The sequence below is a fragment of the Leucoraja erinacea genome, chromosome 8 (assembly GCF_028641065.1).
Source record: "Leucoraja erinacea ecotype New England chromosome 8, Leri_hhj_1, whole genome shotgun sequence".
Classification (NCBI taxonomy): Eukaryota; Metazoa; Chordata; class Chondrichthyes; order Rajiformes; family Rajidae; genus Leucoraja; species Leucoraja erinaceus.
In genome coordinates this window covers 58,391,578-58,403,990 of record NC_073384.1, presented here as the reverse complement: position 1 = coordinate 58,403,990, position 12,413 = coordinate 58,391,578, and the positions used below count along the sequence as shown (strand labels likewise).

Here is a 12,413-nt window from a genome sequence, read left to right as displayed (position 1 = left end):
CCTCAGGCAATTGAGGAAATTCAGAGGGTCTCCGAGGATCCTCCAGTGCTTCTACGCAGCGGCGGTGGAAAGCATCTTGTCCGGGAACATTACCATCTGGTTTGTGAATTGCTCTGCCAAGGACAAGAAGGCTCTGCAGAGAGTAGTGCGTTCGGCCGAACGCTCTATGGGAACTTCACTCACCCCCCTGCAGGAACTGTACAACAGGAGGTGCAACTCCAGAGCAAATAAAATCATGGGAGACCCCTTCCACCCCTGCAACGGACTGTTCCAGCTGCTACGGTCAGGCAAACGCCTCCGTTGCCGTGCGGTGAGAACGGACAGGTTGAGAAGGAGTTTCTTCCCAGAGGCAATTCGGACTGTAAACGCCTATCTCACCAAGGACTAACTCTACTGAACGTTTTTCCTTCCATTATTTATTATGTAAAAGAATATGTGTGCTATGATTGTGTTTATAATTTGTTTGGTTGTTTTGTTGTTTGTCTTTTGCACAAAAGTCCGCGAGCATTGCCACTTTCATTTCACTGCACATCTCGTATGTGTATGTGACAAATAAACTTGACTTGACTTGACTTGAGAGTTGTGAATTAATAGAATTCCCTGCCACAGAGGGCAGTGGAGGCCAAGTCATTGGATGGATTTAAGAGAGAGTTAGATAGAGCTCTAGGGGCTAGTGGAGTCAAGGGATATGGGGAGAAGGCAGGCACGGGTTATTGATAGGGGACGATCAGCCACGATCACAATGAATGGTGGTGTTGGCTCGAAGGGCCGAATGGCCTCCTCCTGCACCTATTTTCTATGTTTCTATATTTGTTCAAAGCCCTGGATAAATTAAACTCCTCTCCCGTCACTCACTTTCTCCCTCAACTTCATGTCCATTCAAAAAAAAAACCTTAAACATAGTATAACTTTGCAAAGTATTGGCTTGTAATAATAAAAATTGTAATGCAACAGATTATTTATTCTTTTGGAAAATTATTTTTGGCTTGTTCTTGAATCGTTGCACTGCTTATTGATGTGGTGTTCCAATAATGAAATTGGATGGATAATTTGGGAATTTTTACCAATGATTTAAGTGTGTTTGCGTGTGCGCCTACATCTGGATGGAGCACAGCCTGGTGTTGCTGTCACCATGATGATTGCTGTTCTTGTCTGGGATAAGGGCTGGGAAATATAGTTACAGTTAACTGGTAATGCAACAATTAGACATTGACACCACCAGTGGATGGTGAGGGTATGATAGTCTGTACATTAAAGATCAGGGGGAAATGTTTGAGGTTGTTCAGATTATTAAAGATGATATTTATGTGACATTCTTTGGGACCAGCTTGTTATTTGACTGTATGAGTGTTGTTTTGGTATTAGATAGTTGCAAAAGAAACATCTGTGCAGCTTTTGCCCCTCTGATTAGTAAAGAGTAATCTCCCATTTCTCTTGCAGGATCTATCCTATTAAAGATGTCCCTGTAGAGAGCGTGGCACTAACTAGATGGCTCTACCAACGATTTGTAGAAAAAGAGGAACTGCTGGCCCACTTTTATGAAACAGGTAAGATTTTCTTCATTTGCTCCAGATGTGTAAATTTGATCTTTTAATTGAGACGTGAACTTTGCTTTTAATTCTTTGTAGTTAGCCCCTCAAGGCTAGGCAGAATTAGCTGTCTTTCCCGTGCAATCCAAAACTCAACACGTGGACTCTCCTCGATGTGCCAATATTTTTGTAGTATTGACACTTCACAGTGTATTATCCTTGCCGTGCAATCTAACACTCTAATTGTCTTTCCAATACTCTTGGCAGGCTGCCTGTAGAGTTAGATTGAAGTCCTAGATTTGGTAACGTATAACAAGCGCTGCTTTTCGACACATTGTTTCAATCGCAAACATTTCAGATACAGACCCTTCGGCCCAACTTGTCTATGCTAATCATGGTGCCCCATTTAGGCTAGTCCCATTTGCCGATCTTTGTCCATATTCCTATCTATGCACCTATCCAAATGTCTTTTAAATGTTGTCATTGTATCGGCCTTAACGATTTCATCTGATACCAGGGTAGTAATGCAATTGAGTATTGATCATCCAGTCGTTGGGGAGTTGCCGTCATCTTAGGCACTTCTTCGGTTTCGAGGATGACTTGCTCATGTTGTTTTTGTGGATTCTGAGGCAGTTGATGAGCTTAGACTAGGGACCACAGACTCCGCCACATATGGAGCAGGAAGGGTGGCAGTTTGTGAGGTCCTGAAGTCTCTTGGTTGCTCATGCAGGAATTCTGTGTTGCTGATGTATGGACTGCATTGCGTGGTGGGTGGGAGCAGCGGCAGGCATTCCAAATGAGCAGTTGTAGGTCAGTGATCCTCAGGAGTCAGGCGAATGTTGCATTTCTTGTGGGAGCCTTCAAGCACATTCTTAAATCTTTTCCTCTGTCTGCCTGGGTAATCTCTTCCCTTGACAGAACTTGGAATAGAGTGTCTGTTTCAGGAGTCATGTGTCGGACATGTGAATAATGTAGCTTTTACAACATAGCTTACCGAGTGTAACTAAAGCATCTACACCAGAGACAGTGCCCTGGTGTAGGATGCTGTTGTTAGTTTGCTTATCCGGCCAGTGAATTTGAAAGATTCCTGTGGAAACCGTCATAGTGAAATGCTTCCAGTGCTCGGGAGTGCCTGGTGTAAGTAGTCCACATCTCAGGGGATACGGGGGAGCAGGGACCTCTGGCTCCGTACACCATGTGTTTTTGTTGTGATCTTCGAACGTCCTTTTCCTCAATCATCCAAAGGCTGCATTGAAGGCAATGGTGAATTTTATCTTCAATGTCTGTCTTCGACGGGAGTTGTCGGAGTGCATGCAAGAGGACCAGTTCCTGAGGTGTGATAACTGGTCCATATTTTCCACGGCCTCTCCGTAAACCTTTATGGCCAGAGGGCAGGGTGGTGCAACCAAGGTACAGGTTGGAAGAGGACCTTTGTCACGTGACCCAACTTCTTTGTGTCCTTTGGTGAACAAGGCATCAATGGTTCAGCCTCCGAGTGTACACATGTACAAGTGTCATTTATATACTGGCTTAAATGTATTACCTGATAGTAGGGTCAACCACAGTTTCCAGTACTTTGGTTTGATAGTACACTGGGGCCGTGGTTGGCCAGGCTCCAATTGTTTAGTCTAGATTATTATTGTTACATGTACCAAGGTGCAGTGAAAAGCTTTATGTTGCATGCTATCCAGCCAGCGAAAAGAGACTATATATATATATATATATGATATAGGGGAAATACATTTAGTGCAAGATAAAGTCCAGTGAATGCCAATTAAAGAGTGTTCAATGGTCTCCAATGAGGTAGATGCAAGGTCAGGGCCGCTCTCTAGTTGTTGATTCAATTGCCTGATAACGGCTGGGAAGAAATTTTCCCTGAATCTGGAGTCAAACCTCTGTACCTCTTGCTTGATGAAAGAGGAGAGAAGAGGGAATGTCCCGGGTGAGACTGGTCCTTGATTATGCTGGTGGCCTTGCCGAGGCAGCGTGGTGTAGATGGAGTCAACAGAAGGGAGGTTGGTGTACAAGATGGCCTGGGCTCTGTCCCCATTCTGCTCCTTCATGAGTGTTTTGGGGGTAATTGCCAGTGCTGTAATTGTACTGAAACTAGGCATCTAATTCTGATGTCCATCTCTTCAGCAAGACATATAGGACGGTATCTGGTCCCCAAGCCTTCTCTTTCTTCGGTAATCTCAGCCATTTATTTATCACGGGGCATGAATTGAATTGGCTAAATACTGGCTGGCATGATGTTTAGTTTGGTTTAGTTTAGAGATACAGTACAGAAACAGGCCCTTCGGCCCACCAAGTCCGTACCGACCTGCGATGCCCGCACACTAGCATTATTCTACACACACACTAGGGACAATTTACAATTTTTCCAAAGCCATTCAACCTACAAACCTGTACGTTTTTGGAGTGTGGGAGGAGAAAAGTGGAGAATACCTGGAGAAAAGAAAGAAGGCACAGCGAGAAGTTACAAACTCCATACAGACAGCACTCAGTCAGGATCAAACCCGGGTCTCTGGTGCTGTAAGGCAGCAACTCTACTGCTTTGCTACCGTGGGAAGAAACTGAATTAGATAACTGCACCTTGCCCTTCTCACTGATTTTCCCTCCTCAGTGGCAAAGGGATGTGAACAATTTGAGTCGATTATTCATTGGATAAAGTTAGATGAAGTATGGTACTGAAGGAAGTTTTTAAAACACTCTTTTTCTATTTACAGGAGCATTCCCACCTACCAAAGGTCAAACTACAGCAACTTCCAGACCGATGATTCTTGACTCAGTCTGGCTCTTCGTGGTGCAAATAATTGGATTTATTTCTGGCTACATGTGGTATAATGCTCTGCACTACTTGTATCACTGCCTGGGGCTCTAGGAATTTTGAGAACGAACATTGAATTAGGATATGAACTCCAGTGTTTGTGTCGGTATCCATCGGTGAATACAAATGTTTCTTGAACGATGATATAAGGAGAAGAATGGATTCATTGCCTGTCATTTTCATTGAGATCTTTAGACTCAAATCTAAACTATTAGTTCAGATCATCAAGTCTACGACCTGCTGTTAAGGTTTCTGACATGTTTACGTGGTCGTTAAGCATCCACACTGTTTAATTATGCTGCTTATCTACAGATGGCCTCCTCAGGAGGAGAAATGCTGGAGAATACGTCAGATTATTGCAGTAAACGCACTCCATTCGCCATTGCTTCGGGTGGCAAGATTGCCCAGAGATGAATCTCCATTGAAGAAGCCCACATCTACCTTTTCCTGGTTAAAATTATATCGAAAAGCACTGGGGGAAAAAACTTGTCAGAGCTGCCACAATTTTATGTGTCGTTCGTGGGGAACATTGTTTGTTTCTCTTAGCATTTAATCAATACATTTTGTTTTGTGATTCATTAAAAGGCCGTGTTTAAAGCATGGTCTAGAGCATCTAAAATTCTAGTGATTGCAGGTCATTAATTGTTGATGACATTTATATAGTTACTGGTAAAATAGTTATGAAAGCAGAAATATCATGTTTCATTCTAGTTCTAGTATGTACAATGCAGTACTTCTGAGTATAGTTTAATTTAATTGACCAAATGCAACAATGCAGCCAATCATGTAGTATTTTGCACTCCGTAAGAAGTTGCTGATTGTAGTTAGTAAAGAACGATTACAACAGTGATGTTATGTAATAGCCAGGCTGTCACATAGCACTGAATGTATGTTATGAAGGACTTGACATAATGGACTAGAAACTACAAACAAAGTAAGTTTACAAGTTAGTTGAAAGTACAGGTCATCCGAATTAACTTTTACTCTGCTCCTTTATTAAACTCGGAGATTCTGGCTGCATCTTTCATGGTATACATTCTACTGTTTGTTCAAATTGTGTGGGTGTAACTGATGGATTGTCCGATATCATGCAAATCATTTTTAATCTCGGTCCATTAATCTGAGCCTGAAGAGGTTATCAGCAGGAATATTCGTAGGTTCTAATTTGCTGTTTGGAAGTTATGACTTGATTTCCAAGAGATGAGATTAAAACATAGTGTTCCGATGTATCCAGTTTGCTATCAAAATTTAAATTAGTGGGCTTTTGACCAAGAAGTTCAGACAAGCATTTTATTGCCTCAGTGGATTCTGCCACCAGTGATGTGTTCCATTGTACCAAAGGCAATTCCGGTCAGAAAAATAGCTTACCTTGGGAAAAGGGAAATGTATTACAATGTGCTTGTATGTTTGCGGTCTGAAGGTAGACACACTGGTTTAGTTAGGATTTTTTGAGTATGATAGCGTGCGTGTTAGATTAACATATTCCATATTTAAAAATGTAATTATCTCAGATATCATACTGGCAAAGGAATTGATAATTGGCATTTTTTTAATGAATTCCCATTGGAAATTAGGAAACACAAACGCTTAAGGCGCCCCCTCCTGCCTAGGTTTTTATTGTAAGGAGCCTGGGAGCTATCAATGCTCGTACATTTCTGGGAACATATATAGTGGACTGTTGTACTGTGGCTTGTTCCTATTGCTATCCATGCTGGGTGTGTCACTAGGTCAGCATGAGACAGTGCAGGCTGAAAGGCTGTGGGGCAGTTGGTGGTTCTCTTCACTTTTCATTGACGAAATTAGAAACCATAGAGGCAACATTCATCAAATGAAAGAAATGCCCTGTTTCAAGCCAGCAGATGTCAAGAACTGTTTGGTAACTGGTTGGCATATGAATTGTAAATCAGTATGGATTATGAAGCAAAATATGTAACTCGGAATTTTGAACTGCTTTACTTTGGAACCAAAAATTGAACAGGATGGGAATCAGAATTAGCTAATTAAGCATGGTGTAGAATAGTTTTTAAACAAAAGAGAAATTATAGAATACGCACAGCAGGTGGTGATCTGTTGAACTTTTTTATTGAAATGTATAAAGTGACAAAATGACGTAATCATTTCTCCCTGATACCCTCCTTAAACTCTATAAGGAGACTATTTTAACTTTAGTTCAAACATGACATAAACTAGTTGGCTCTAGGTTACATTTAAACACGGAAAACAACATTGAACTGAAATGTGGGTCGCAGTGTAAGGGCCGCACTTTAGTTCTTTTCTTCAGTTTCAGTGTTAATTGTTGTTCCTTGAACTATTCTGAATTTTTTTTCCTTTCAATCAGATGCACATTTTCAATTGTAAAGGTGCATAGGAGTCGACAGATAATGGAAATAAAATGTTGCTGAGACCTACAGGTATCACTGTACTTTTAATCTTGTAATTTTGGGAACATCAACACCAGTGTTAAGATAATGTTAGTGAGTCTAACTTGCTGAACAATTTTCTTTATATATGGGCTATTGTATATATGGTGTGAGATCTATCACATTCTGGTATTTTTGAACTGTTCTCAAATATCAAGTTTCCTGTTTTAATAAATAGAAGAATAGTTTAAATTTGTTTCTTTAATACATCCATAATGTCCCAACCGGTGGTATCTTTACATTTTTGTTTTGAAGCAAACTTAACCATCTTTGCCATTACTTAAAATTGACGAGGGAAATCTTTAATGGAATTGCACCAGATACAATCATAGTTTGATGCTGTTTCTCAGCAGCAAGGCTGCATTAAAAGTAAATGGTCCAGGTAACTTGGATGGCAGCAATTGCTAAAGGATGCAGAAACCAGTCTGACGCCTCCTACATCAATCTTGAATGTACCTTCTCACTCTAGTTTTTGGTGCAAGGTATCACGTCACTTGCACATGAATCATTCAGCTCACTTCATCCTACACATTTGCAGCCATCCAATGTTAGGTTTTGTAGACACGAGTCTGACTTAAAAACACTCAAACGTTAGCGGAATAGATTTTGTTCTCACCCCTAATGTAAAACAATAAATACTAAAAATAGGTCAGGCAGCATCCATGGAGAGAGGAATGAGGTTAAAATTTCAGTTCAATTACCTTTCAGAGTACCCCTTTAGTTTTTTTGCCCAAAACTAATCCTGAAATGGAAATAAGCCAAAAGAAATCCATACCTTATTCTATAAAAAGATAAAACTCTGGGGGTTGGAGCTTATCTTTGTCTCAACTGCATGGTTTGCTGACCTGAGCAGGTTTACATACACTCCAGCAGTGTTTAGATCCCTCTTCATGCCTAGTTTCCAGGTGCCTTGAAACCGATCCACATGCTGTCTCTCCCCACCACTTGTATGTGTGGAAGACTATCTCAAAATCAATTCACATTTGGCAATCAATAATCTGGCATTGGTAACCAAAAAAAAATGGTATAAAATGCCAGCAACTGGCAGCTGTTAAATAAACCAATCAGTATGGTAGTAGTCGTACAGAAAAGAAAGTAATTTAAAAAAGCTGCTGCTTTTTATTTTGTTGAAACTACTGCCCAGATAAATGTTGAATATTGGCTTCTACATTTCACAGATAATTCATCATCCTCCAATTCACGGGTTTTCTTATTTGGCCTGGGTTTTAATAAGAACGGGAATGTGCAGCAAAATATGATTAGAAGGCAAAGATTGGTTTAACAAGATGAGCAAGTTCATGTTTAATTTTGTGGAAAGGCTGTAAGAAAACAAAAGTCTTGTATCTGATGTTGAGTTTGTCTAATATGTTATTTATAAAAGTGCTTTTTATTTCAATATTTGACTTTGCAGAGCAACAATGATATCCTATCACTGTATTTATACTCTCAGCAGAGATTTTGTTCTCTTGAGGTTGTTAGAATGGTAATTTAATTCTCTCCCCGCAACCCTGCCCACACCCTACTACAACCCTTCCCCAAACTAACTCCTGGATGCCTGCTGAAATAATGCTTCTAGTTCATGGTAGCTTGAAACATTTGAACTTCTGGATGTTAATCTCTTAAAGAAGCTAAAAAATGATCTGCAAGCCCACAATCATGGATAAATGGCATGCAGCAATTCAGTGGAGAGCTTTCAAAGCCTCAGTAGGGAATATTTCGTCAGGGGGGCTTGCCAAATCTTGATCTGTTTTCCAAGCAATATAATGGGGGGAATTTGTATAAGAGTTAATGCTACAAGCCTGAAGCGTATGAATTCTAAATATTACTCTTTAATTTTTGTAAGCTCTGCATAAAGGTAGTTGACCGCTCCATTCTCATTTTACCCCTACCATTTTGTCATAAAATATGCTATTTATGTTTTTAATCTCACAACATGAATTTGACAATAGTCTTCGACCAGGTTATTGTCATTGTCAAACTGCAAAAATTCTTGATAATATTTGTACTTAATTGTGTTCACTGTTTTACAACTATTGTATATTAAAACATGCACAGAAGGGATATTAATAAAATAATGCATTAAAAAAATGTCCTGTCCTGATATGAATACTACTACCTAATTTCCAAAAATAACCTTGTTGAAGTTTTTCTATGTTATTTATTTACACAGAACTCAATTTATTTTAAGCTATTGTCAAATTGGATATTGATTCATTGATGCTCCAAGCTGGCTTCATCCTGTAATCTTATGTGCTGCTTAGAAATCCATTATTTCGATCTGCCTTTTATTTTGATTCCTTTAGGACTACCGAGTCCTGACTCCTTCCATTAAAGACATTCCTCTTTCCCTCCCATTCTTAGGAAAACTCCCTCCTTCCCTTAACTGTCAAGTTAGTAAGGGGACAGTGTTGGTTCCTTGCTGTAAAATCACAGCTAATCCCAGTGTACCTCTTGGCCACCTTATCTCTATGTTGAAATATACATTACTCCCCCACCCCCTTATGCTGAAATAGGTGAAGGTGTGATTTAATCACAAAACCACCCCTAGGACTCTTCCCATTTCTTCTTGTGCCAGCACCTCCTGTGCATTGTTTTTATGCAACCCTTTAAAATCCTTACCATCCCATTACAGTCACATCGTTAGTTGTAGAGGCAACATAACCCGAGCATCAGCACCAAATAGTCTTTGCTTTTCTTTTTAAACCTCATCTTAATCCATCTTTCCCTCCCCTTCCCAGATTTCATGGCCAGCTTTCCACATAAACATGCCCATAGTTATTGCTTCCTCCTTTGGTCTTGCTGTTTCATGAAGGCTTTCTCCTCCCATTCTCTCAATCGTGGATCATGACTATTGCCAATCAATTACTATCGTCATTCCAGACCTCACAATTCACGATGAAGGTTGTCTATAGAGATTATCATTGTTGCTTTGGGAGGAAGTGGTCAGCTAAATATCCATACCAGCTTCAATAGGAGTTATCCAGTCGTTTAGAACCTGGGGCCTTTCGGGCCTGATAAGAAATAGGAGCAGAAGAGTAGTGTAAAGGCCTGCTCCAGAGGTAATGCTTCATATCATTAACAATTGAATGATCTGCCAGCATATTTTGTGAAGTTAAGAACAAGATTATAAAGCAGAGCCCTAAAGGCAGTAGCTGTGTCATTTTAACCTATAGGTTAGTTCCACCAGTTTAGAGATAAAGCCTTGTGCTAAGGCAATCAACGTACATTCATTACTGAGCCAATGTTTGTGAAGGATTGGCAACATAGATACTAGCCAAATTTCCAAGGACATTCTGTCCACTGAGCTGGAAGCTGGCTGGACATCTGTAGCTCAACAATGATCAAAGAGACAGGTGAGAGAGCAAATAACTCGGCAAATTTCTTTGCCACAAAACAATTGAGAAGTCATGGGGGTGGATTTTAAATACTTTGTTTATTGGGATAGAATGGGTGTCAAATTTTAGAGAAGAATGAATATTCGTTACAGTAAGTACACAACAAGCCCCGTGAAATAAAAACATAAGATGCCGTAAATATTCAGCAGTTCAGGCGGCGTCTGTGGGAAGAGAAACAGCCAATGTTTCAGGTCAAAAGACCCTTCATCTGGATTCTGACAAAAGTTCGTGGTTCTGAAACATTTGCTCTACGTATTTTACTTCCCACTGATGCGGCTTAACATGCTGAGTATTTCCAGCACTTTTTATTTCTAAATTAGTTTCCTGCATCTGCAGTTTGGATTTTCACAAAGACAGTTCTTGGAATGAGTGTCATTGGAGCACACTTTGATAATGGTGATAATACATTTGATTTTATTTATGGCAGTCATAGACTCTTAAAGCATGGAAACTGGCTCTTTGGCCCAACTTGCCCACACCGGCCAACATGTCCCATCTACACTAGTACCACCTAGCTGCGTTTGGCCCCTATCCCTCTAAACATGGCCTCTCCATGTACTTTTCTAAATATTTCTTAAACATTGCGATAGTCCCTGCATCAACTATCTCCTCCGGAAGCTCATTCCATACACCCACCACTCTTTGTGTGGAAAAAGTTACCCCTCGGGTTCCAATTGAATCTTTCCCCTTCACATTAAACCTAAGTCCTCTGTTTCTCGATTCGCCTACTCTGGGCAAGGGAGTCTGCCTCTACCTGATCTATTCATAGAAACATAGAAATTAGGTGCAGGAGTAGGCCATTCGGCCCTTCGAGCCTGCACCGCCATTCAATATATGATCATGGCTGATCATCCAACTCAGTATCCCGTACCTGCCCTGCCTCTGATCCCCTTAGCTACAAGGAAAAAAATTTACCCTCTGATCCCTCTCCATACCCTCTGATCCCCTTAGCCACAAGGGCCACATCTAACTCCCTCTTAAATATAGCCAATGAACTGTCCTCAACTACCTTCTGTGGCAGAGAGTTCAAGAGATTCTCCACTCTCTGTGTGAAAAAAGTTTTTCTCATCTCGGTTTTAAAGGATTTTCCCCTTATCCTTAAGCTGTGACCCCTTGTCCTGGACTTCCCCAACATCGGGAACAATCTTCCTGCATCTAGCCTGTCCAACCCCTTAAGAATTTTGTAAGTTTCTATCAGATCCCCTCTCAATCTCCTAAATTCTAGAGAGTATAAACCAAGTCTATCCAGTCTTTCTTCATAAGACAGTCCTGACATCCCAGGAATCAGTCTGGTGAACCTTCTCTGCACTCCCTCCTCTGGCAATAATGTCCTTCCTCAGATTTGGAGACCAAAACTGTACGCAATACTCCAGGTGTGGTCTCACCAAGACCCTGTACAACTGCAGTAGAACCTCCCTGCTGCCTATACTCAAATCCTTTTGCTATGAAAGCTAACATACCATTCGCTTTCTTCACTGCCTGCTGCACCTGCATGCCTACTTTCAATGACTGGTGTACCATGACACCAGGTCTCGCTGCATCTCCCCTTTTCCTAATCGGCCACCATTTAGATAATAGTCTGCTTTCCTGTTTTTGCCACCAAAATGTGAGGAGGATGCTAGAAGACTGCAAGGTGACTTGGATAGGCTGGGTGAGTGGGCAAATGTTTGGCAGATGCAGTATAATGTGGATGTGGTTATCCACATTATACTGCACCTGCCAAACTATACTGCACCAAAACATTTGCCCACTCACCCAGCCTATCCAAGTCACCTTGCAGTCTCCTAGCATCCTCCTCACAGCTAACACACTGCCCCCCAGCTTAGTGTCATCCGCGCAAACTTGGAGATATTGCCTTCAATTCCTTCATCCATCCATTAATATATTTGTAAATAGCTGGGGTTGCACTGATAGCTGTGGTACCACTGCCTGCCCTTGCGAAAAGGACCCACGTTTACTCCTACTCTTTGCTGCCGTTTTGAGAAGGACCCGTTTACTCCTACTCTTTGCTTCCTGTTTGCCAGCCAGTTCTCTATCCACATCAATACTGAACCCCCAATGCCGTGTGCTTTAAGTTTGTATACTAATCTCTTATGTGGGACCTTGTCGAAAGCCTTCTGGAAGTCCAGATACACCACATCCACTGGTTCTCCCCTATCCACGCTACTAGTTACATCCTCGAAAAATTCTATAAGATTCGTCTGACATGATTTACCTTTCGTAAATCCATGCTGACTTTGTC

At 41.1% G+C, this 12,413-nt stretch overlaps 1 protein-coding gene across 4 annotated transcripts in view; it reads left to right on the top strand.

Annotated features, from left to right (window-relative positions):
• Window positions 1–6,760, top strand: part of lpgat1 (lysophosphatidylglycerol acyltransferase 1) — a 79,437-nt gene extending 72,677 nt beyond the window's left edge. For all 4 annotated transcript variants that reach the window (XM_055639783.1, XM_055639785.1, XM_055639784.1 and 1 more), the window contains 2 exons: window positions 1,441–1,547; window positions 4,256–6,760. In XM_055639783.1, the coding sequence (XP_055495758.1) occupies window positions 1,441–1,547; window positions 4,256–4,410 (262 nt within the window). In that variant the 3' untranslated portion in view covers window positions 4,411–6,760. The remainder of the gene's footprint in view (window positions 1–1,440; window positions 1,548–4,255) is intronic.
• The last annotated feature ends 5,653 nt before the right edge of the window (window positions 6,761–12,413 follow it).